Source organism: Ranitomeya variabilis, chromosome 2, assembly GCF_051348905.1.
Source record: "Ranitomeya variabilis isolate aRanVar5 chromosome 2, aRanVar5.hap1, whole genome shotgun sequence".
Lineage (NCBI taxonomy): Eukaryota > Metazoa > Chordata > Amphibia > Anura > Dendrobatidae > Ranitomeya > Ranitomeya variabilis.
Window position 1 is genome coordinate 873,990,188 of NC_135233.1, and position 27,100 is coordinate 874,017,287.

A 27,100-nucleotide genomic window follows, 5' to 3' on the forward strand; every position below is an offset into this window, starting at 1 on the left:
CACTAAACTGACAGACACAGCAAACCTTCTTGCCACAGCTCGCATTGATGTTAAATCCTGGATGAGCTGCACTACCTGAGCCACGTGTGGGTTGTAGAGTCTGTCTCATGCTACCACGAATGTGAAAGCACAACTAACATTCAAAAGTGACCAAAACATCAGCCAGAAAGCATTGGTACTGTGGTCTGTGGTCCCCACCTGCAGAACCACTCCTTTATTAAAGATGTCTTGATAATTGCCAGTAATTTCCATCTGTTGTTTATTTCATTTGCACAACAGCATGTGAAATTGATTGTCAAACAGTGTTACTTCCTAAGTGGACAGTTTGATTTCACATAAGTTTGATTTACTTGAAGTTATATTCTGTTGTTTAAGTGTCACCTTTTTTTTTTGAGCAGTGTATATTTTTGCCTAGCGGCATTAGATCAATGTATGATTTTTGGAGGTGCTGTCCATTCTCTCTTTCTCAGCATATTATATATGAGTGAGTGAGCAAGGGTCTGAATACTTATAACCATGTGATATTTCACTTTTTCTTTTGAATTTGCAAAAAGTTCTACATTTCTGTTTTTTCGGTCAAGATGGGGTGCAGAGTGTGCATTAATGTGAAAAAAAGAACTTTTTTAAATTTACCAAATGCCTGCAATGAAACAAAGAGTAAAAAATGTAAAGAGGGGCATAATACTTTCCATTCCCACTGTATGTATATATATATATATATATATATATATATATATATATATATATATATATATATATATATATATATACACTCACCGGCCACTTTATTAGGTACACCTGCCCAACTTCTTGTTAACACTTAATTTCTAATCAGCCAATCACATGGCGGCAACTCAGTGCATTTAGGCATGTAGACATGGTCAAGACAATCTCCTGCAGTTCAAACCGAGCATCAGTATGGGGAAGAAAGGTGATTTGAGTGCCTTTGAATGTGGCATGGTTGTTGGTGCCAGAAGGGCTGGTCTGAGTATTTCAGAAACTGCTGATCTACTGGGATTTTCACGCACAACCATCTCTAGGGTTTACAGAGAATGGTCCGAAAAAGAAAAAAAATCCAGCGAGCGGCAGTTCTGTGGGCGGAAATGCCTTGTTGATGCCAGAGGTCAGAGGAGAATGGGCAGACTGGTTCGAGCTGATAGAAAGGCAACAGTGACTCAAATCGCCACCCGTTACAACCAAGGTAGGCCTAAGAGCATCTCTGAACGCACAGTGCGTCGAACTTTGAGACAGATGGGCTACAGCAGCAGAAGACCACACCGGGTACCACTCCTTTCAGCTAAGAACAGGAAACTGAGGCTACAATTTGTACAAGCTCATCGAAATTGGACAGTAGAAGATTGGAAAAACGTTGCTTGGTCTGATGAGTCTCGATTTCTGCTGCGACATTCGGATGGTAGGGTCAGAATTTGGCGTAAACAACATGAAAGCATGGATCCATCCTGCCTTGTATGGAGCATCTTTGGGATGTGCAGCCGACAAATCTGCGGCAACTGTGTGATGCCATCATGTCAATGTGGACCAAAATCTCTGAGGAATGCTTCCAGCACCTTGTTGAATCTATGCCACGAAGAATTGAGGCAGTTCTGAAGGCAAAAGGGGGTCCAACCCGTTACTAGCATGGTGTACCTAATAAAGTGGCCAGTGAGTGTATATATTGATTGATTTTTAAATGTTTGCATTACTATTTTTGATATATATGTACTTATCATGTGTGCTGTTTCATGTTTGTCTAATCTGTTTGTTTTAGCATACTGATTAACACAAATTAACTTATGGGATTACTTCATATTCATAGAAAAGATTTGTCTTACCCAGAATAGAAGCATCATGCAAACAAGGGCCACCATGGTATACATAATGAGGTATTTGAACAAAGATATTGAAGTAACAAATGTATTTCTTCCCTCCCTGTGTGTCAAAAGGAAAGAAAAAAATAATTAAAACGAAGTTCATCCATAAATCAAAAACATGAATGTTCCAGCTTTTTGTTTGAAGTTAATATGTTATGATAAAAGTACTGCTCTAAGTGCGCTCCGGAGGTACTATCTATTTTCAGTTGGGACAATATATGGCAACTATTGTGAACAATGTCATTTAGTCACTTAGACTCTATTTCTCATGTCTCCCCCACTCAATATAAGTCAAGCTTGGTAGATGAGAAAATAAAAAAAAATATTGTAAATACAATTCACCCCAGGCCCTTTTCCATTTTTGCATTTCTGTTTTTTGCTCTCCTTCTTCCAAGAGCCATAACCTTTTATTTTTTTCATCAATATGGCCAGGTGAGGGCTTGGTTTTTGCAGGGAAAATTTTACTTTTGAACAACACCATTAATTTTACCATTTAATGTACTAGAAAACAAGAAATTAATTCCAAGTGCTGTGAAATTGCAAAAAATGTGCAATTCCATATTAGTTTTCTTTTACCATGTTCACCAAATGCTAAAACTGACCTGCCATTATGATTCTCCAGGTCATTACAAGTTTGTAGATACTAGACAGGTTTATGTTCTTTTTAATTTAAGTGGCAAAAAAATACAAAGTTTGTAAAAAAAAAAAAAAAATTGAGTCATTTTCCAAGACCCTTAGCGTCTCCATTTTTCATGATCTGGGGTTAAGTGAGGGATTATTATTTGCATGCCAAGCTGAAATTGTTATTGATACCAGTTTTGTGTAGATACAATCTTCTGATCATCCATTAATACATGTTATTTCAATGTTGCGGTGACCAAAAAAACGTAATTCTGGCGGTTTGATTTTTTTCACGTTACGCTGTTTACTGATGAAATTCTTTTTACATATTAATAGATCAGGCAATTCTGAATGCAGCAATGTAAAATATGTGCATTTTTTATTTTTTTAACCCCTTTACGACATGTGAGATAATAGTATAGAAGTCTAAATCCTCTGTTTGATGTGGGCTCCGGTGCTGAGCCCACACCTTTCTGGGCTGATCTATACAGCTGACATGTGCCTGCAATGACTGCAGGAGTAATCGTGATCCACCTGTGGATGTTAACTAGTTAAATGCCTGTCAATCTCTGGCAGCAGCATTTAAAGGGAACCTGTCACCCCATTTTTTCCGTATGAGATAAAAATACTGTTAAATAGGGCCTGAGCTGTGCATTACAATAGTGTATTTTGTGGACCCCGATTCCCCACCTATGCTGCCAAAATACGTTACCAAAGTAGCCATTTTCGCCTGTCAATCAGGCTGGTCTGGTCAGAAGGGCGTGGTGTCTTCCCCCAGATCTTGCTTATTTTTCCGTTGGTGGCGTAGTGGTTTGCGCATGCCCAAGTCCAGAATCCACTGCACAGGGGAGGGAAAAGAGCGCGATTTGCGCTATTCCCCTGGTGATCGGTGGGGGCGGCCATCTTCCTGTGGCCGCGCGTGCGCAGATGGAGCGCTCTGTTGCCCAGGGCTTCAGGAAAATGGCCGCAAGATGCCACGCATGCACAGAAGGAGATCGCGGCGGCCATTTTCCTGAAGCAGAGTTCGCATCTTTGCTTCAGGAAAATGGCCGCCGCGATCTCCATCTGCGCACGCGTGGCATCCCGCGGCCATTTTTCTGAAGCCTCGGGCAGCAGAGCGCTCCATCTGCGCACGCGCGGCCACAGGAAGATGGCCGCCCCCACCGATCACCAGGGGAATAGCGCAAATCGCGCTCTTTTCCCTCCCCTGTGCAGTGGATTCTGGACTTGGGCATGCGCAAACCACTATGCCACCAACAGAAAAATAAGCAAGATCTGGGGAAAGACACCACGCCCATCTGACCAGACCAGCCTGATTGACAGGCAAAAATGGCTACTTTGGTAACGTATTTCGGCAGCATAGGTGGGGAATCGGGGTCCACAAAATACACTATTGTAATGCACAGCTCAGGCCCTATTTAACAGTATTTTTATCTCATACGGAAAAAACGGGGTGACAGGTTCCCTTTAACTCGTGCTTACAGGAAGTGCATCACTAATCCCGCCAATCAGTGAACCTGTGTGTAGCAGAGGAAATCAAAGTACTGCAGCTTCTAGCCTCTTATAGTGAATATCGAAGCATGCAAAAAGTTAAAAAAAAGTTTAAAAAAATAAATAAAAGTTCAAATCACTCCCCTTTTGCCTCATTCAAAATAAAACAATAAAAAAACAAATGTACACATATTTGGTGTTGCCATGTTCAGAATCACCCGATCTATCAATATACCACCTATGTCAACTAACTCCTTTAAAACAAAACCTGTTAGCTGTCACGAGCACATAAATCACCACCCTGAATTTAATGAACCATTTAAATACTTTCTATCAAACACTTTCAATTACTAATCGACTTTTGAATATGCCTCAAATCAGTTTTATAACTGGGCAGTTATATGTTTATTTGTGGGGGCATTTTTTTGCCAAGACTAATCACCCAACTTATCATGTTATTGTAAGATTCTAGCAGGAACGCATGATGCAGTGACGGACGGGGAGACAGAGCAAGGGTTAAACAGGTTTATTTAGAGGGGAGTACTCCACGCAGGGAGAAAAAGGCTTAAACAGTAAATTGAACAAAATAAACGGCAGTTTGTTAATATGTATGTCTGGAAGTCCTTAAACTGAAGCTCCTGCTGCGAACTCAATAGCGCCAGCAACGGCGAGCGCAGTGGGTTTTCCAGAATGGTACTGTAGTTGTTGGTCCGTCTTCTGGCGGCAGTGGTCGGTCTCCGATACCTTCCACTGCCACTTGTCCATATACTGATGGGGCTAACAAAAGCACTAGCCACAGTCCTGTGCGAGTCCAACGCGGCTCCTTAACTATCCCAACTGGGGTAGTCAGGTAACAAGGGTCGGGACAACTATTCTATGCCCACGTCAGGGTGCAAGTGTCAGTCCCGTGTGTGGTCTCTCTTGGGGTAACGCATGTGTGGTACTCACGGTCATGTAGTGCTCAGCACCTGGTTCTCTCTGGCGGTCACTGGACATACACCGCACATCACGCTCTCCCTGGTCCCCGCTGTTGGCGGTGGGTGAAGCTGATTTGCTTGGTGCTAGTGCTCCCAGCTGGAGCACTACTCTCTGTGGCTGCTGCACTCTACGGAGGGGGAAGCAGAGCACGCCCCACACTGCACTGCTTTGCGCGATTTTTTCCTCTTTTCTTCCGTCCCCCTCTCACAGCAGGAAGCCCCTCCTCACTAAAGCTTCTCCCAGGCAATAGGGGGAGGTCCGCTTCACTCAGGCTCCCCCCTGGGAACAGTGGATGTAGCCTCTCTAGTTCCGGACCCAGCATGCAGATACCCGCTGCCTCGTCAACCTCCTTACATTCCCCCTCTCTTTTAGCTCGCCATTCCACGGGCAAGAACTCTTCATACTACACTACACTCTTCTGGGGGCCGACAGATGCCCATAATTTTTGCAACCGCTCCTGCCTCTCTGGCTCCATCTTCAGCCAATAAGGTTGGTACAGGAGTTCCTCTTCTGGGTCAACATATGGCGAGTCGAGAGATTCTCCCTCTTCATCATCCATTGCTGCTGGAGGCAATGTCTCAAGAGCTTTCTTCTTCTCCACAGTCTACTACTTCTGGCAGGGGTACCTCAGGGGCATCTTGCAATTCTTCCGATGGATCAGGGTCCGTCAAGCTGGCGAGCGGCAAACTTTCCACTTCAGGAGACGAGATTAGAGGCTCTTCCTTCTCATAAATGGGAACTGTAGGAGCGAGCATCTCAGGGACACTTGTCACCTTCTCTTCCCTGTCAGGAGCTTGTGGTGGGCAAGGTAACGATTTACTCCAGTGGACAACTTGGGCAGATGTCCCTTCTTCTCCTTTTCGTGGAATCTCACAGACGGGAACTTTGGATCCAGTTTGGAGTTCCACCATTGCACCAGACTCGCCTCCACATGCCTTGACAGGGCAGACATCTCACCATGGACATTCAACACTTTTTCCATCTCTTCTTGGCATCCGTAGTCATGACTCTGTCTGGATCTAGGTGCGGCTCTTCTCCTCTTGCCATACCATTTTTCCCAAGGTTGGCATTCTCTCCGATTAGAACCTTTGGAAGGGTGAGCGTATCTTCTCCATCATCTGTCTTGAATAGGACAACTTCTGGACAGTTGTCCCAGTCTTCCACACATCCAATACCCTCTTCTGTGCATGTCTGATGGGTGCTTTGGTCGTGATCGCTATCCTCCATGGGAAGCATACTCCCTCTGCCTTCGCTCTTCTCCCCACAATATGGGGTTGAATTCTGGAGCTGCTGCAGAAGTTATTTTCATGCTCCGCACCTCTCCAGGAACGCAGGATGCAGTGACTGACAGGGAGACAGAGCAAGGTTAAAAAGATTTATTTACAGGAGAGTGCTACACGCAGGGAGAAAATGGGTTAAACAGTAATTTGAACAAAATAAATGGCAATTCTTTAACACGTATGTCGGGAAGTCCATAAACTGCAGCTCCTGCTGCGAACTCAATAGCGCCGGCAATGGCAGGCACAGTGCCTTTTCCAGGATGGTACTGTAGTCTTTGGTCCGTCTTCTGGCGGCAGTGGTCGGTCTTCGGTACCTTCCATTGCCCTTTGTCCATATACTGATATGGCTAACAAAAGCACGGGCCACAGTCATGTGCTAGCCAGTGTGGCTTCTTAACTATCTCAACTGGGATAGTCAGGTAACAAGGGTCAGGACAACTATTCTATGCCCATGTCAGGGCGAAACTGTCAGTCCCATCTGTGGTCTCTCTTGGGTCATGGCTTGTGCGGTACTCATGGTTACCTAGTGTATGGCACCTAGTTCTCTCTGGCGGTCACTGGACACACCACACATCCCGCTCTCCCTGGTCCCCACTGTTGGCCACGGGTGATGCTGATCTGATTGGCGCCGGTGCTCCCGGCTGAAACACTACTCTCTGTGGCTGCTGCAACACCCAGTTCAGCTATGCTTTGTGTACATGTCTCTACCTGGCTCTGCTCCACATGGCTCTGCTCCTCATGGCTCTGCTTTGCATGGCTCTGCTCCACACAGCTCTGCTTTGCATGGCTCTGCTCTGCATGGCTCTACTCCACACAGCTCTGCTCTGCATGCCTCGGCTCTGCACAGCTCTGCTCTGCATGGCTCTGCTCCACACGACTCGGCTCTGAATGGCTCTGCTACGCACGCCTCTCGCTCTCCAGGTTGCTGCTAAGCACCCTACCCCCCTCAATGCAGCAGTCCCCATCCTTCAGGCCTGCTGCTGCACTCTCTAGAGGGGGAAGCAGAGCATGCTCCTCACTGCTCTGCGCTGGAAAAACACTGCCCTGCTTCGTGCGCTTTTTTCCTCTTTTCTTCTGTCCCATCTCACATCAGGAAGCCCCTCCTAACTAGAACTTCTCCTAGGTAACAAAGGGAGGTCCGCCTCACTCAAGCTTCCACCCAGGAACAGTGGATGAAGCTTCTCTAGTTCTGGACCCAGAATGCAGGTGACTTGATTTGAAACAATGACGTGACTTCTGGCTTTTTTGCAAATCTCTGCCTCTCTGGCAATGCTCAGTTAAACTGGGTATACACACCTTGGGTTCAACGGTGCACAGTGTAAGATTTGCTAAGAGTTGGCAGTAATGGCTGGTTGAGTCCTCTGTCACTGCTGGCATTGCAAAGTGTGCCTATGAAATTGGGGAGCATACATCAAACTCCACTGCACATTACCAGAGAGGAGGAGATGTGCAAAGAATGAATAGTGATTCCTCACTTACAAATCATGCCTCTCTCCCCCAAAGGGGCTGATAACATGAATACTGGGACAATTAGTCTTGGGAAAGAAATGTCAACACAATTCACCCTGTTGTGAATTTGCGTTTTGCTCCCTCTAGTGGTCATTAGTGATTGACACTGGAGCTTCTGTCTTCTCCTATATGCTCACCTGGGCCGTTAGTTCAGGGGCATTGCTATATAAGCTCTCTGGACCTTCAGTTCAATGCCTGGCATCGTTGAAATCAGAGCTAATCTGTTGTGCTCTTGTGTACTGATCCTGGTTCCTGCTTGTTAAAGCTAAGTATCTTCCTTGCTTTTTGCTTTTGTTTTGTTTTGTATTTTTGTCCAGCTTGTTCCAATCTGTATCCTGACCTTTGCTGGAAGCTCTAGGGGGCTGGTGTTCTCCCCCCGGACCGTTAGACGGTTCGGGGGTTCTTGAATCTCCAGCGTGGATTTTTATAGGGTTTTTGTTGACCAAATAAGTTATCTTGCTTTATTCTGCTATTAGTAAGCTGGCCTCTCTTTGCTGAACCTGGTTCATTTCTGTGTTTGTCATTTCCTCTTACCTCACCGTTATTATTTGTGGGGGGCTTGTATCTTGCTTTGGGGTCCCTTTCTCTGGAGGCAAGAGAGGTCTTTGTTTTCTTCTCCTAGGGGTAGTTAGATTCTCCGGCTGGCGCGAGTCATCTAGCGATCACCGTAGGCATGATCCCCGGCTACTTCTAGTGTTGGTGTTAGGAGTAGATATTTGGTCAACCCAGTTACCACTGCCCTATGAGCTGGATTTTTGTATCTCGCAGACTTACACGTACCTCTGAGACCCTGTCCACTGGGGTCATAACAGTATGCCAGGCCAGTATTGAATGTTTGATGCATTGCAGAAGTGGGATTATAAGAAAGAAAATTTTGAGGTTTTTTTTCCCTCTCTCATTTTTTTTTTTCTTTTCCCCTTTACCTCAGAGTGGCTTAAGCTTGCTGCAGACATGAGTGTCCAGACCTTGATTACAAGTGTGGACCAGCTTGCTGCTCGTGTGCAGGGTATACAAGATTATGTTATCAGAAATCCTAGGTCTGAACCCAAGATACCGATTCCTGAACCGTTTTCAGGAGACCGATTTAAGTTTAGGAATTTCAGGGATAATTGTAAATTGTTTTTGTCCCTGAGACCTTGTTCGTCTGGAGACTCTGCTCAACAAGTAAAAATTGTTATTTCATTCTTACGGGGTGACCCTCAAGATTGGGCTTTTTCGTTGGCGCCAGGAGATCCGGCATTGGCTGATATTGATGCGTTTTTTCTGGCGCTCGGTTTACTTTATGAGGAACCCAATCTTGAGATTCAGGCAGAAAAAGCCTTGCTGGCTATGTCTCAGGGCCAGGACGAGGCTGAAGTGTATTGCCAAAAATTTCGGAAATGGTCCGTGCTGACACATTGGAACGAGTGTGCACTGGCTGCTAATTTTAGAAATGGCCTTTCTGAAGCCATTAAGAATGTTATGGTGGGTTTTCCTATTCCCACAGGTCTGAATGATACCATGGCCCTGGCTATTCAAATTGACCGGCGGTTGCGGGAGCGCAAAACCGCAAATTCCCTCATGGTGTTGTCTGAACGGACACCTGATTTGATGCAATGTGATAGAAAAACCGCATATTCCCTCATGGTGTTGTCTGAACGGACACCTGATTTGATGCAATGTGATAGAATCCTGACTAGAAATGAGAGGAAAATTCATAGACGCCGGAATGGCTTGTGCTACTACTGTGGTGATTTTACACATGTTATCTCAGCATGCTCTAAACGTATAACTAAGGTTGTTAGTCCTGTCACCGTTGGTAATTTGCATCCTAAGTTTATTCTGTCTGTAACTTTGATTTGCTCACTGTCATCTTATCCTGTCATGGCGTTTGTAGATTCAGGTGCTGCCCTGAGTCTTATGGATCTCTCATTTGCTAAGCGCTGTGGTTTTATTCTTGAACCATTAGAAAATCCTATACCTCTTAGGGGTATTGATGCTACGCCATTAGCAGAAAATAAACCGCAGTATTGGACACAGGTTACCATGTGCATGACTCCTGAACACCGCGAGGTGATACGTTTTCTTGTTTTGCATAAAATGCATGATGTGGTTGTTTTGGGGCTGCCATGGTTACAGACCCATAATCCAGTCCTGGACTGGAAGGCTATGTCAGTGTCAAGTTGGGGCTGTCGTGGTATTCATGAGGATTCCCTGCCTGTGTCTATTGCTTCTTCTACGCCTTCGGAAGTTCCGGAGTATTTGTCTGATTATCAGGATGTCTTTTGCGAGTCCAGGTCCAGTGCATTGCCTCCTCATAGGGAATGTGACTGTGCAATAGACTTGATTCCAGGCAGTAAATTTCCTAAGGGAAGACTGTTTAATCTGTCGGTACCTGAACATACCGCTATGCGTTCATATATCAAGGAGTCTCTGGAGAAAGGACACATCCGTCCGTCTTCTTCCCCTCTTGGTGCGGGATTCTTTTTTGTGGCTAAAAAGGACGGATCTTTGAGGCCTTGTATTGACTATCGGCTTTTAAATAAGATCACTGTCAAATTTCAGTATCCTTTGCCGCTGTTGTCTGACTTGTTTGCCCGGATTAAAGGTGCCAAGTGGTTCACCAAGATAGACCTTCGTGGTGCGTACAACCTTGTGCGCATTAAGCAAGGTGATGAATGGAAAACCGCATTCAATACGCCCGAAGGTCATTTTGAGTACTTGGTGATGCCTTTTGGGCTCTCTAATGCCCCTTCAGTTTTTCAGTCCTTTATGCATGACATTTTTCGGAACTATCTGGATAAATTTTTGATCATTTATCTGGATGATATTCTGGTTTTTTCTGATAATTGGGACTCGCATGTGGAGCAGGTCAGGATGGTCTTTAAAATTTTGCGTGAAAATTCTTTGTTTGTCAAGGGCTCAAAGTGTCTTTTTGGTGTACAGAAGGTTCCCTTTTTGAGGTTCATTTTTTCCCCTTCTGCTGTGGAGATGGACCCAGTCAAGGTCCGAGCTATTCTTGATTGGACTCAGCCCTCGTCAGTTAAGAGTCTTCAGAAGTTCTTAGGTTTCGCTAACTTCTACCGTCGTTTTATCGCTAATTTTTCTAGCATTGTGAAACCTTTGACGGATATGACCAAGAAGGGCTCCGATGTGGCTAATTGGGCTCCTGCTGCCGTGGAGGCTTTCCAGGAGTTGAAACGTCGGTTTACTTCGGCGCCTGTTTTGTGCCAGCCTGATGTCTCGCTTCCCTTTCAGGTTGAGGTGGATGCTTCAGAGATTGGAGCAGGGGCCGTTTTGTCGCAGAGAGGCCCGGGTTGCTCTGTTATGAGACCTTGCGCCTTTTTCTCTAGGAAGTTTTCGCCTGCTGAGCGAAATTATGATGTGGGCAATCGGGAGTTGTTGGCCATGAAATGGGCATTTGAGGAGTGGCGTCATTGGCTCGAGGGTGCTAAGCATCGTGTGGTGGTCTTGACTGATCACAAAAATCTGATGTATCTCGAGTCTGCTAAACGCCTGAATCCTAGACAGGCCCGCTGGTCATTGTTTTGCTCCCGTTTTGACTTCGTTGTCTCGTATTTACCAGGTTCAAAGAATGTGAAGGCCGATGCTCTTTCCAGGAGCTTTGTGCCTGATGCTCCTGGAGTCGCTGAACCTGTTGGTATTCTTAAGGATGGAGTTATTTTGTCAGCTATTTCTCCAGATCTGCGACGTGTGTTGCAGAGATTTCAGGCTGATAGGCCTGATTCTTGTCCACCTGACCGACTGTTTGTGCCTGATAAGTGGACCAGCAGAGTCATTTCCGAGGTTCATTCCTCGGTGTTGGCAGGTCACCCAGGAATTTTTGGCACCAGGGATCTGGTGGCCAGATCCTTTTGGTGGCCTTCCTTGTCAAGGGATGTGCGGTCATTTGTACAGTCCTGTGGGACTTGTGCTCGAGCTAAGCCTTGCTGTTCTCGTGCCAGCGGGTTGCTCTTGCCCTTGCCTGTCCCTAAGAGACCTTGGACACATATCTCCATGGATTTCATTTCTGATCTTCCGGTGTCTCAAGGCATGTCGGTTATCTGGGTGATTTGTGATCGCTTCTCCAAGATGGTCCATTTGGTTCCTTTGCCTAAGCTGCCTTCCTCTTCCGATCTGGTTCCTGTGTTTTTCCAGAACGTGGTTCGTTTGCACGGCATCCCTGAGAATATTGTGTCAGACAGAGGATCCCAGTTCGTTTCCAGATTCTGGCGATCCTTTTGTAGTAGGATGGGCATTGATTTGTTGTTTTCGTCTGCTTTCCATCCTCAGACTAATGGACAGACGGAGCGAACTAATCAGACTTTGGAGGCTTATTTGAGGTGTTTTGTCTCTGCTGATCAGGACGATTGGGTGACCTTCTTGCCGTTGGCTGAGTTTGCCCTTAATAATCGGGCTAGTTCTGCCACTTTGGTTTCGCCGTTTTTCTGCAACTCTGGTTTCCACCCTCGTTTTTCTTCGGGTCATGTGGAACCTTCTGACTGTCCTGGGGTGGATTCTGTGGTGGATAGGTTGCAGCGGATCTGGAATCTTGTGGTGGACAATTTGAAGTTGTCGCAGGAGAGGGCTCAGCGCTTTGCCAACCGCCGCCGCGGTGTGGGTCCCCGATTACGTGTTGGGGATTTGGTGTGGCTTTCTTCCCGCTTTGTTCCTATGAAGGTTTCCTCTCCCAAATTTAAACCTCGTTTTATTGGTCCTTACAAGATATTGGATATCCTTAATCCTGTATCCTTCCGTCTGGATCTTCCTGTGTCGTTTGCTATCCACAACGTGTTTCATAGGTCCTTGTTGCGGCGGTACGTTGTGCCTGTAGTTCCTTCTGCTGAGCCTCCTGCTCCGGTGTTGGTTGAGGGCGAGTTGGAGTACGTGGTGGAGAAGATCTTGGATTCTCGTCTCTCCAGGCGGAGGCTTCAGTACCTGGTCAAGTGGAAGGGCTATGGTCAGGAAGATAATTCCTGGGTGGTCGCCTCTGATGTTCATGCGGCCGATTTAGTTCGTGCCTTTCACGCCGCTCATCCTGATCGCCCTGGTGGTCGTGGTGAGGGTTCGGTGACTCCTCACTAAGGGGGGGGGTACTGTTGTGAATTTGCGTTTTGCTCCCTCTAGTGGTCATTAGTGATTGACACTGGAGCTTCTGTCTTCTCCTATATGCTCACCTGGGCCGTTAGTTCAGGGGCGTTGCTATATAAGCTCTCTGGACCTTCAGTTCAATGCCTGGCATCGTTGAAATCAGAGCTAATCTGTTGTGCTCTTGTGTACTGATCCTGTTTCCTGCTTGTTAAAGCTAAGTATCTTCCTTGCTTTTTGCTTTTGTTTTGTTTTGTATTTTTGTCCAGCTTGTTCCAATCTGTATCCTGACCTTTGCTGGAAGCTCTAGGGGGCTGGTGTTCTCCCCCCGGACCGTTAGACGGTTCGGGGGTTCTTGAATCTCCAGCGTGGATTTTTATAGGGTTTTTGTTGACCAAATAAGTTATCTTGCTTTATTCTGCTATTAGTAAGCTAGCCTCTCTTTGCTGAACCTGGTTCATTTCTGTGTTTGTCATTTCCTCTTACCTCACCGTTATTATTTGTGGGGGGCTTGTATCTTGCTTTGGGGTCCCTTTCTCTGGAGGCAAGAGAGGTCTTTGTTTTCTTCTCCTAGGGGTAGTTAGATTCTCCGGCTGGCGCGAGTCATCTAGCGATCACCGTAGGCATGATCCCCAGCTACTTCTAGTGTTGGTGTTAGGAGTAGATATTTGGTCAACCCAGTTACCACTGCCCTATGAGCTGGATTTTTGTATCTCGCAGACTTACACGTACCTCTGAGACCCTGTCCACTGGGGTCATAACATCACCCCCCCTTTAGCATATCACAAAACAAGATATAACAATGATTGTAGGCATATTCAAAAGTTTGCAAATAACAAAAAGGGTTTGTTAGGAAGTATAAAAATGGGTCAATAAATTCATGATGGTGGTTTGGGGGTCTGAGGAAACTGACAGGTTCCGTTTAAGGTTATGTCTCTTGTGACAAAGTCACTGATAGAGTACTGGAGGGAAAATGTGTCACTACACTTGGTGGCGTCCATGATGCGAAAACCAGAATATTTTTCTTCAGCACACTAGGTGTTGTGAGGTTTTGTAGCTAAGTTGCATAAATGGGTTGGATTTTATGTGGACATCCATAGAGTGGGTGGGAGGATGTCCACCTTATCTCCACCAGCACAGGACCTGTGAGATGTCAGTCATGTGTTCAGTCACATGGGGAAAAAGTCACATGGTCTGGGGTTTAAATAACTGGGCTCTAGATGCAGTCTTTGATCAACAAGACTGGATAGGGGATTTTCCAATGTCTTTGCTTCATGAAGAAAGACTGAACCTGTGTTGCTTCAGAGCAAGCTGCTGCTACTCACATACATATGGACTGTGTTGCAGTGTTATGTTTTTTTGTTGATTTCCTGTTTTAGCCTGAAGCGCTGTGTTTACTTTCCCTTGTTGTTGGTTTATACTGCATAATAAGAAACCAAACAAAGATTTAAAGAGTGGATTTTCCTGTTTTCTACCTCCGTATACTGTCATGTGAGTTGAACTACCACAGTCTGTATTATACAACAAATAAGTTTTACTTTATTAGCAAGAGATAGCTAATATATTGACTACATTTTCTATATGGTAATCATTTTTATTGCATATTAATCATATTTGAGATTTATTAATTCAGAAAATAACACATCTCAGTATTACACTTTTAACCATTATTATCATAAATTGCCCATGTAATTAACAATTTATTCCCATGAGAACATTTTAACTTTTGAATAATATTTACTTCTTTGTGAGTATATGCCCGAAGCAAAATTTAACTGTGATACAATAATGATAGCTTCTGTTTTTAAGACTGTATGATTCTTAGAACATTTCTTAGGACCTAAGGGTAAATTATACTAGACAAAGCTCTTAGCTTTCTCCTCCAACAGAATAAATAAGATAAAAAATAAAAAATAGAAATAGAATTCATAGAGGAGAATGATGTCGTAGATGTTACCACATTGATGCTACTTATATCTAGTGTGTAGGGTAATAGTAACTTACTTTAATAGTGCGGACACACATTCAATGTTTGGGATTTTAGAAGTAAATGGTGAAGCTACTGATGCTTCTAAGTTTGATAAAGATATTCCCACGTGAGCCATTTTGAGAGCCTGGTAAATCAGGAAAAACAAAATGTTCATTCAAGTAGAAACTGCTGATGGCAGGTGCAGTAAAAAACATATACGGGTATGTTGGTGAAAATATAATTTACATTTCGAAATTAATTAAATCTCTAACAAATGCTGCAATTTTAATATAGATTGAACAACTTCAAAAACTATAAGTGAATCATAAGTATGATTAACCAATAATAGATTATGATTTTATTGCTTCAGGTTAGTCATGTTGTGTTTTAAAACTGGTCAGCTATTAATTTGACTTCTCTAAGGCGTACAATTCCGTACGATGAAGGATATGTGTAAACATGCTGAGTGGAATATTTAAATAGGTTTTCTTTGACTTTAACATTGATGGCCTATCCTTAGGATTGTTCATCAATGTCTATTTAACAGGTGTGTGACATCTGCCACCCCTGCTCATCAGTTGTTCCATTGATGGTGGCAGCCCAAACTGCTCAGTTAAGGAGCTTCACAACAGACCTGCACATCCAACTCCTATTCATTTCAATAGGTGGTGGATATGTAATATTGACTGGGGCCAATTTACAGTTAACTGAGCAGTGTTGGCCATTGCTGACACTGGATAAAGCTAATAGCTAACCATCAACATTAAACCCCTTTAAAGATTACCTTTTTCCAAATTTTTTTAGTTGAGCTGGACACATGATGTAATAATGGCTGCGTTGTGTAGATATTAGCAATCAAAGTATTTGGCACCTAAAAAGTTTATTTTGTCCATGTGGGCAAAACAACAAGGATCTCAAGGGGGGCATGACCTGGTGAACATATGACTCTTCACTAGATCCTCTGATGGTGGGGCTAGACTTCACTACAGATGGACACCAGGTGCTACTCCAAGACAGACCATAGACACACAGCAGCTTACCCCCCCCCCCCAAAGGAGCAGGTAGTTAGAATGACCATTGACCAGGGACAGGTGGACTTTAGCAAATACAGGCAGGCACAGCAGGATCAGGCAGGTACAGTTGTTATACAGAATTGCATGGCAGTTGTAGTCAGGTATAGCTCATATACAGACTGGCACAGCAGGTGCAGGCAGGTATGGCTGGTTATACAGACTGACATGGCAGAAACAGGCAGAAACCGTTGGTATACATACTGGCATGGCAGTTGCAGGCAGGTACGGCTCATATACAAACTCGCACAGCAAGTGCAGTCAGATATGGCTGGTATACAGACTGGCACAGCAGGGGCAGGCAGTAACAGGTGGTATCCAAACTGGCATGGCAGATAAAGCTAGGTACGACTGGTATACATACTGGTTTGGCATGTACAGGCAGGTACAGCTGGTATACAGACTGGCACAGCAGATGCAGTTAGGTATGACTGGTATACAGATTGGAATGACAGATGTAGGCAGGTAGAACCGGTATATAGTCTGACACAACAGGTGCAGGAAGACACTGAAAGGCACAAGCAGGGGCAGGCAAGAACGAGCAAGAACAAGCGGGTACTAATAGGTACTGGTAGGTACCAGCGAGTACTGGCAGGTGCTAACAGACAGCAAACTCGAGAACTAGCAAACATGCAGACTGACTATACAAATTGCTAAGGCACCCCCAAACAGATGAAAGTGCCTTAAATAATAAGTGTCTCCCAGCCATTGGCTGAAAACACTTTTGAATGGTGCGTGCTGTTTCTTTAAGAGATAAGGATTGCACGCCCTAAGTGCATGGATCAGCCAGGTATGCACTTACCCTGGAAAGGAGCAGGAGGAAGAGGACATGCTTTACGAGTGCAGAGGCGGTGAGTGAGTCGATGTTCCTACCGGGGAGGGGAAGATGTGAAGCATGGAGGGACTCCGACATTACATTCTCACTGCAGAGCGATGACATGTGCAGGAGCACAGGAGAGCTGAGAGAATTAGTAGCATTAATCTCCAGCAGTCACCTTGGGCAAAGAGCCATGCTGCACTTCTACTAAGTCTCCCAAATTCAAATTAGCTTTATTGACAGGATCAAATGCACATTAACATTGACAAAGTAAGTGTAGTACTGGCAACTCTGATGTACTCCTGAAACTGACTGCTGGAGACGAAAACTAAAAGGTGTTAGTCACACTCAGGTCTGCTGGGTTACCATACGTTATCACTCTGCAGTGAGTTGAGCAAAATGTTTGTCAATACATATCTAACACTGAGCCTGTTCCAAACTATGGTTGGGGCATATTCTTCTTTCCCTAACAAGTAGCTGCCTGTACTTGAATGGTCAATGTGAGAAAGAAAGAATTCCGTGCACACAATGAAATCTCTTTGTTAATGTCCATTTGGATGCTTCAATTCCAAATACTTTGATCATTAATATTGTTATTATCCCAGCCAGTGTTGGAGTATTTGCATTGCAATCACTAGGAGGAACAGAGGCAGGTAGCATAATCAAGGAAGCCATAGATCAGTGCACAGGAGCAGCAGTATTGTGATGGAGGATAAGCAGGTTGCATTGTCAGGGAATTGCCAGGGGTCAGTACACATAAGCAGTAGCAGAGTAACATAGGATAAGCAGGTAGTGGAGTCCATAAATAGACAGAGGTTGGTACACAGGAGCAGTAATATTGTATGAAGAAGCAGCAGGTAGAGAGAGCGTTTGACTAAAGGCTGGAAGCTCAATAATCTCAGAAGGCATAAAGAGCAAGTCCAGTTTTAAATACGGTGTTCAATCTGGAAGTCACAGGGTGGAGACAATCAGGAACAACACAGATACTGCTACACATGTGGTCAAAATTGTTGGTACCCCTCGTTTAATGACAGAAAAATCCACAATGGTCACAGCAATAACATAAATCTGACAAAAGTAATAATAAATAAAAAATCTATGAAAATGATCAAATGAAAGTCGGACATGACTTTTCAACCATGCTTCCACAGAATTTAAAAAAAATAAAACTCATGAAATAGGCCTGGACAGAAATGATGGTACCCTTAAAAGTGATGAGCAAGCACTAAAATGCTAAGGTGCTCGTTACTCGGGTCGAGCAAATTAGAATACTCGGGTACTCGACACGAGCAACGAGCCCAATGTAAGTCTATGGGAGACCCGAGTGTTAAACCGCGATCCCCCTGGGGGTCCTTTTAAGGTCTAAAAATGTCTGAAAATAATGGAAACACTGCTGAAACGACACAGGAACATCATGGGGATTGCCCCTGGAAGCATTACCGACTCCTAGTTCACAGCGTTAAACAATTTTTTCTGAGATTCATGCCATTTTTCCTGGTGCCACAAAAAACATACTAAAACGAAACCAAAACATATTTTGCTGGGAAATAAGTTAAGACACATCCTTTGCAGGTTAATGGCTTGCCTGTAAGGCCCAATAATTAACCCCAGACCAAAAATTTCCTCCCCCTCTTGAGTTTAGTTCAGAAGCAGCGCTTTTGAAGTGTTTTTCAACTTTAACATTGCTTTAATAATCTTTATTTTTATATAATCTTTATTTTTATATAGCGCTAACATATTCCGCAGCACTTTACAGTTTGCACACATTATCATTGCTGTCCCCATCGGGGCTCACAATCTAAATTCCCTATCAGTATGTCTTTGGAACACGGAGAGAACATACTCTTTGCAGATGTTTTTGCAGCGCCCCAGGGTCCTGGTCGTTACAGTAATGTCATTCTTCCACCAGGGGGAGTGATGTTACATCTGAAGGCAATAAAGGAAATCTCTTTACCAGGTATCACAAACCATTCAACACACTTCACACTCCAGTCCACCAGGGGAAGCTATGCTCCTATTTATTAGGGCATTCTTCACAATTAGGTAAAACTGGTGGTCTGGATAAGAAGTTAGTCAGAAGCTGGCTGAGCTTCACTCAGTCAGTACCTGTCAGGCTGACAGAGGGAAAGGAGGAACATCGAAGAGCTGCAGACAGGGTGGCCCCTGACAGGGGTGGGATCCTGTCAGATGCCTAGACAGAAGGCCACGGAGCTGCACCTGCCCGACGTGCGGCAGTATCCTAAGAAAGAGACACAAACAGCAAATTGTATTGTAGAGGGTGAGAAATGAAGTCATAGCAAAAGGAGAGGAAACAAGAAGGAGTTCTGCCCTGCAAAGGCTGCTTCCTTCTGAGGCGCAGGATCCGGTAGCTGGAACACCGAAGGAGCAACAGTCTCTATACCTTGCTCCAGAGATCGGCAGGACAGCTAATTCCACGTTAACTGCCCGACCCATACCCAGGAGGCACAGTGGCAACTTGTGGGGGCTGGTGCATGCTAGAGTCCCTGTAAAAAGCCTCAGGCCATCAGTCATATGGGTTTGTCCTATCCTTACCATCAGGGGGACAGAGAGAGAGACACAACATCTAGAACACCTACAACAGTTGTGATGACTTTATGAGAAGCTCAGCAGTAAGGTACTACAACACCCAGGCGCTAGAGGAAGGTTACCGATTTCCACCTGGATAAGGGGACTCTGGATTTGCCTTTGGACCAGCCGGACTCTGCCTGCCGTGTGATCCGGTGCTATGGACTGTGGATGCTGAAGCCTTCAGTAAAAAGGTAAAGAGACTGCAACCCTGTGTCCTCGCTCTTCACTGCGCCTCTCACCATCCACCATCTACACACTGAGAAGCCCTGGGGATACATTTCACCTGTGGGAAGGTATACCATCTAGCTGCCATAACACCACCCCAGCGGACCCCTTAAAGCAGCGTCGGTCACCCTGATCGAATACCACAGGTGGCGTCACGAACACTTTCCCTTTAAAGACCATTCTCCCCTTGTACAACGGATGTCCCTAAGGTCATGGACCAGGTCAGCCACCGTGACATCCACCTTGAGAACCGAACGACCCGGTGCCGAGTACCCCATAGCCCTACGGGGGCGCTCCATTGTCCTTGGTTGGGTTTCAACCCAGGACTCCAGCGCTGTAAGGCTGCAGTGCTAACCACGGCGCCACCGTGCTTTCAACCACTACAAATGCATTCACTGGGAAATGTCATTGTAACATTTAAAAACCCTAGCTGTCCATGTGGTGTGTGACACAAAAGCAGACCCATCTTGTTTCATTTATGAAGGAGGGACTCTCAAAGTCACAGAGCCTTTTTTACTGGTGCATCAGGCAGCATTTATCTTCTTAAAGGGCCATTATTAAACAGTGTGTCTCCTAAACTGTTGTAGCTTAATCTGTGAGTGGATGGGCTGCCAAGAATTACAATGCACCACAATGCCCCTTTCATAAGATGTCCAGGAGGGCCTCCTGAAAAAATATTGCATTGAATGCAAGGCCTACACTGTTACCAATTCATATGAACCCAAATAAGCCTTTGAACCCACATGCTGGATGGGCCCATGCAAATTCACTTCACAATATTCATTTTGTACTCCCATACTCCTTTGTTTTACACATTGGCAGCAAGGCCAGACCTACTACATAGTCAGTAATAGGCACCCCATTACGCCTTGGAATCCACATACTGGATGGGCCCATGAAAATCCACTTCACAATATGCATTTTGTACTCCCGTACTCCTTTGTTTTACACATTGGCAGCAAGGCCAGCCCTGCTGCATAGTCATATGCACCCCATTACGCCTTTGAACTTACATACTGGATGGACCCATGAAAATCCACTTGTACTTTTTAATGTTATGATGGTTCCCTCTTTGCAGAATTATTTACAGGAGAATTTGGCAATTTTATTTGCCATGTTTTTAACACTAAGGTTCAGATATGGCTTTAAAGAAAGCTAATACTTGCAATACAATGCAATTTTATTGCAAAGTACAAAATGCAAGGAATAGTATGATTGAATAGTATGAGTGCATACACTTTTGTATATGTACTTAACATGCAAAGTTTAATAAGTACATATAAGGATTAAATACATGTAATGATTATGTATGTATAAAGATTAACTACATACAGTATACTTACATCATCAACAAGAGGCTTTTAAACATCTTCCGTCTGGAATATCAGAGAAGCAACACCAAGACAGATAACCCCTGGGAGATTAACTACACTGCATGGGCGTCCCCAATTATGCAGGTATGAGCACACTGTACATGTACAGGTACCCCAGTTTTGGCATCTGTCTTAGTCATGTTTCTCTGGTCTTATATAGTGATTTACACTATGTAGTAACTCTAGTTTCACCCAGCCCTTCAAGTGGCCAGCTTTCAAGGTGGTATGAAGCTGAGATATCATGGAGTCATCAGACGAGGGGCCATAAACCCCTAGAATATAAAAGACACAAGGATTTAGATCAAGCCATCACAGACAGAGTTTCAGTAAACCTTAATATTTTACAATGACAGACAGCAAACATATAGAGGCTTAGAACAGTTTGTGAAGTGAATAAACAGACATTTCTCAAGAAATGCAGCTATGTAATTGTCTGAATGCATTTGCTATACAGTATTTTAATCTGGATTTCAAATCGCCATTTGTATATTCGCTATTTGTACATTTGATGCAGCCAAAGTTATGGCTCTCAAGGAGAGAAACTAATATAGTGGACAAAGAAATATTTGTAATAAACAACTGAGCCAAACTAACAGCATTGCTTTATGAAGTTTATACGAAGTGTATTGTGTCTAATTTGAGCAACCAGGCAACACAAAAAAGAGCTTTTCAAGTGAGCTTTTTAAGGTACACAAATGTTATGAAGTCTTTGCCAACAAGGATGTGGTTTCACCAATGGAGGGTACCTTTTTTAAAAATAAACTGTTGCCATCACAGCCCCCCTTGCTCAAAATTCTGTAGCCTATAACAGTACAGAACACGTTCACCCAGGTCATGTCATCGGAGATAAGGAAGAGACATTGCAGGAAACCAAGTTAAGTAGTAGGACCAATGTAGGGGTGTGGGTCTCTGAGACTTGTAATGGAGGGCATGAGCTGACAAACAATTCCACAATGGGGGGGTCCTTTTTTAATAAATAAAATAGTTCCATCACAGCCCCCTTACCCAAAATTCACCGGCCTATAACAGTACAGAGCACGTTCACCCTGGTCATCTAGTGGCAGTTAAAGAAGAGACATTGCAGGAGATAGTTAAGAAGTAGGCCCAATGTAGGGGTGTGGGTCTCTGAGACTTGTAATGAAGGGCATGAGCTGACAAACAATTCCCCAATGGGGGGTCCTTTTTTAATAAATAAAATAGTGCCATCACAGCCCCCTTGCAAAAATTCACAGGCCTATAACATAGTAACATAGTAACATAGTTATTTAGGTTGAAGGAAGGCTTTAAGTCCATCTAGTTCAACCCATAGCCTAACCTAACATGCCCTAACATGTTGATCCAGAGGAAGGCAAATAAACCCCATGTGGAAAAGAGTAAGCTCCACATGGGGGAAAAAAAATTCCTTCCCGACTTCACATACGACAATCAGACTAGTTCCCTGGATCAACACCCTATCAAGGAATCTAGTATATATAACCTGTAACATTATACTTTTCAAGAAAGGCATCCAGTCCCCTCTTAAATTTAAGTAATGAATCTCTCATTACAACATCATATGGCAGAGAGTTCCATAGTCTCACTGCTCTTACAGTAAAGAATCGGCATCTGTTATTATGCTTAAACCTTCATTCCTCCAGATGTAGAGGATGCCCCCTTGTCCCTGTCTCAGGTCTATGATTAAAAAGATCATCAGAAAGGTCTTTGTACTGTCCCCTCATATATTTATACATTAAAATAAGATCACCCTTTAGCCTTCGTTTTCCAAACTAAATAGCCCCAAGTGTAATAATCTTTCTTGGTATTGCAGACCCCCATTCCTGTAATAACCTTGGTTGCTCTTCTCTGCACCCGCTCTAGTTCAGCTATGTCTTTCTTATACCCCAGAGACCAGAACTGTACACAGTATTCTAAGTGTGGTCGAAATAGTGACTTGTATAGAGTTAAAATTATGTTCTCCTCATGAGCATCTATGCCTCATTTAATGCATTCCATTATTTTATTTGCCTTTGTAGCAGCTGCCTGACACTGACCACTAAATGTGAGTTTGTCATCTACCCATACTCTTAGGTCTTTTTCAGTGACGGTTTTGCCCAGAGTTTTAGAATTAAGCACATATTTATACATCTTATTACTTCTACCCAAGTGCATGACCTTACATTTATCCCCATTAAAGCTTATTTGCCATTTAACAGCCCAAACTTCTAGTTTGCATAAATCATCCTGTAATATAAAGTTGTCCTCCTCTGTATTGATTACCCTGCAGAGTTTAGTGTCATCTGCAAATATTGAAATTCTACTCTGTATGCCCCCTACAAGGTCATTCATAAATATGTTAAAAAGAAGAGAGCCCAATACTGACCCCTGTGGTACCCCACTGCTAACCGCGACCCAGTCTGAGTGTGCTCCATTAATAATCACCCTTTGTTTCCTATCCGAGAGACAGCTCTTAACCTGCTTACACATATTTTCCCCTATCCCCATTATTCTCATTTTTATAACAGTACAGAGCATGTTCACCCTGGTCATCTAGTGGCAGTTAAAGACGAAATATTGCAGGAGACAGAGTTAAGAAGTAGGCCCAATGGAGGGGTGTGGGTCTCAGAATTATAATAGAGGGCATGAGCTGACAAACAATTCCACAATGGGGGGTCCTTTTTTTAATAAATAAAATAGTGCCATCACAGCCCCCTTGCCTAAAATTCACCAGCCTATGACAGTACAGAGCACGTTCACCCTGGTCATCCAGTGGCAGTTAAACAAGAGACATTGCAGGAGACAGAGTTAGAAGTAAGCCGAATGTAGTGGTGTGGGTCTCTGAGACGTGCAATAGAGTGCATGAGCTGAGCTGACAAACAATTCTCCAATGGGGGTTTCTTTTGTAATAAATAAAGTAGTGCCATCACACCCCCTTGCCCAAAATTTACTGGCCTATACAGAGCTAAAAAGTACAGAGCACTTTCACCCTGGTCATCTAGTAGTTCTGGATGATGTGGTTGAGGATAAGGAGGAGGATAAGAGCAAACAGACCAAATCTGGAAGTGTATACCCATGTGTGGTTGTGAAGGGGTGCATGAGAATACACCTCCCTAAAACAGAAACCATATTTGAAGTTATGTTTCGCTGTTTTCACATGGTGATGTACAGCAGTCTTTTCCAATCCAGCCCTTGTTCATTTTTATAAGAGTCAGCATGTCAGCATTTTCAGTTGACAGGCGGATGCGCTTACCGTATATACTCGAGTATAAGCCGACCCAAATATAAGCCGACCCCCCTAATTATGCCACAAAAAACTGGGAAAACTTAATGACTCAAGTATAAGCCTAAGGTGGAAAATGCAGCAGCTACTAGTAAATTTCAAAAGTAAAAATAGATACCAATAAAAGTAAAATTAATTGAGATTGAGACATCAGTAGGTTAAGTGTTTTTGAATACCCATATTGAATCAGGAGCCCCATATAATTCTCCACACAGTTAATGATGGGCTCATAAGATGCTCCATACATTTCGTGATGGGCCCCATAACAAGCTCCATACAAAATACGCCCCATATAATGCTCCATAAAGTTTATGATGGGCCTCATTAGATGCCCCATATTAAAATATGCAGCATATAATCCTGCACAAAGGTTAATAACAGCCCCATAAGATGCTCCATAGACACATTTGCCCTATACTGTACTGTATAAAGGTTAATAAGGGCCCCATAAGATGCTCCATAGACACATTTGCCCAATATAATGCTGCACAAATGTTGATTATGGCCCTGTAAGATGCTCCATAGAGATATTTGCCCCATAAAGTGCTGCACAAACGTTATGGCCCCATAAGATGATCCATTCAGACACTTGCACCATAGAGTGCTGCACAAACGTTATGGCCCCATAAGATGATCCATACAGACACTTGCCCCATATAGTGGTGCACAAACGTTATGGCCCCATAGGATGATCCATACACACACTTGCCCCATATAGTGCTGCACAAATGTTATGGCCCCATAAGATGATCCATGCAGACACTTGCCCCATATAGTGCTGCACAAACGTTATGGCCCCATAAGATGATCCATGCAGACACTTGCCCCATATAGTGCTGCACAAACGTTATGGCCCCATAAGATGATCCATACAGACACCTGCCCCATATAGTGCTGCACAGACGTTATAGCCCCATAAGATGTTCCCTACAGACACTTGCCCTATATAGTGCTGCACAAACTTTATGGCCCCATAAGATGATCCATACAGACACTTGCCCCATATAGTGCTGCACAAACGTTATGGCCCCATAAGATGATCCATTCAGACACTTGCCCCATATAGTGCTACACAAACGTTATGGCCCCATAAGATGATCCATACAGACACCTGCCCCATATAGTGCTGCACAGACGTTATGGCCCCATAAGATGTTCCCTACAGACACTTGCCCTATATAGTGCTGCACAAACTTTATGGCCCCATAAGATGATCCATACAGACACTTGCCCCATATAGTGCTGCACAAACGTTATGGCCCCATAAGATGATCCATTCAGACACTTGCCCCATATAGTGCTACACAAACGTTATGGCCTCATAAGATGATCCATACAGACACCTGCCCCATATAGTGCTGCACAGACGTTATGGCCCCATAAGATGATCCATACACACACTTGCCCCATATAGTGCTGCACAAACGTTATGGCCCCATAAGATGACTCATACAGACACTTGACCCATATAGTGCTGCACAAACGTTATGGCCTCATAAGATGATCCATACAGACACTTGCTCCATATAGTGCTGCACAAATGTTATGGCCCCATAAGATGCTCCATACAGACACTTGCCCATATAGTGCTGCACAAGCGTTTTGGCCCCATAAGATGCTCCATACTGACACTTGCCCCATTTGGTGTGGCTGCAATAAAAAAAACAATTACATACTCACCTATCCGTCGCTCAGGCCCCTGGCACTTCAATATTCACCTGTCTTCATTCCGGCGCCGCTCCATCTTCAGCGTCTTCTGTACTGATGCTCAGGCAGAGGGCTCGCACTAACCACGTCACGGTACCCTCTGACCTGAGCGCCACTGCAGAAGACGCTAAAGACAGAGTGGCACCGGATCGAGGAGCAGGTGAATATCGCGCAGCGCTCCCCTCCCCGTTATACTCACCTGCTCCTGGTGTGGTGCAGTCCCTGTTTCCCCGGCGCCACAGCTTCTTCCTGTATTGAGCGGCCACCAATACCGCTCATTACAGTAATGAATATGCGGCTCCACCCCTATGGGAGGTGGAGCCGCATATTCATTACTGTAATGAGCGGTACCATGTGACCGCTCAGTACAGGAAGAAGCTGCAGCACCTGTAGAACCAGGGACGTGTAGGGACTGCGCCAGGAGCAGGTGAGTATAATTAGACAGCCCCCGCTCTCCCTCCCCTGCCGACCCCTGGGTATGCCTCAAGTATAAGCCGAGAGAGGGACTTTTAGCCCCCAAAAATGGGCTGAAAATCTCGGCTTATACTCGAGTATATTCGGTATCTGTTATAATTCAACCAGCGGCACTGAAAACCCTCTCTGACAGAACGCTAATAGCAGGGCAGGCCAGGACCTCCAAGGCATAGAGAGCCAGTTCATGCCATGCATCCAGCTTGGATACCCAATAAGTAAAAGGCACAGAGTAATCACGGAGGATGTTTGTACGCTCTGCAAGTTACTCCCTCACCATCTTCCCAAACATTGCACTTCTTGTCACTTCTTGTAACAGCACCCCTTGCCTCTGAGCCGTCACGATGGGAGGGTCTGAGAAAACCGTCCCAGAACTTTGCCATTCTTCCCCTGCCTGAGCTGGATTGTATTTCTGTCTCTCGCGCTTGGACTCCTTGGTTGTACAACAAACTCTGACATCTGCTGCCAGCGTTCTCACATGGGAATTTTCTAAGTAATTCCACTACAAAGGCCCTCTGGTACTTTAAAATTTTAGAACACCTCTCTGCCTTAGGCAGAAGAGATTGAAAGTTCTCCTTGTATCGTGGGTCTAGAAGTGTCACCAACCAGCAATCACATTATAATGTGAGGGTCACGTGAAATGCAGCACAACATAAAGTCAGCAATGCGTGCCAGACTGCTAACAGGCAAGATTTCCGTGTCCTCGCCAAGAAGATGACTGACCATGCTGTCCTCCTCCTCCCTGTCCTCAGGCCATCCCCGCTGAACAGACGGTAGGACAGCTGTGTTTGTAGTACCGTCTATAG

General features: G+C 44.5%; 1 protein-coding gene across 1 annotated transcript in view; it reads right to left on the reverse strand.

Moving 5' to 3' along the window:
* LOC143808068 (putative cation-transporting ATPase 13A5) overlaps positions 1-27,100 on the reverse strand; it is a 642,074-nt gene that overhangs the window by 226,343 nt on the left and 388,631 nt on the right. Inside the window, exons 23-24 of the mRNA XM_077290325.1 lie at positions 14,822-14,931; positions 1,833-1,929 (exon numbers count right to left, since the gene is read on the reverse strand). Coding sequence (XP_077146440.1) covers positions 1,833-1,929; positions 14,822-14,931 — 207 coding nt within the window. The remainder of the gene's footprint in view (positions 1-1,832; positions 1,930-14,821; positions 14,932-27,100) is intronic.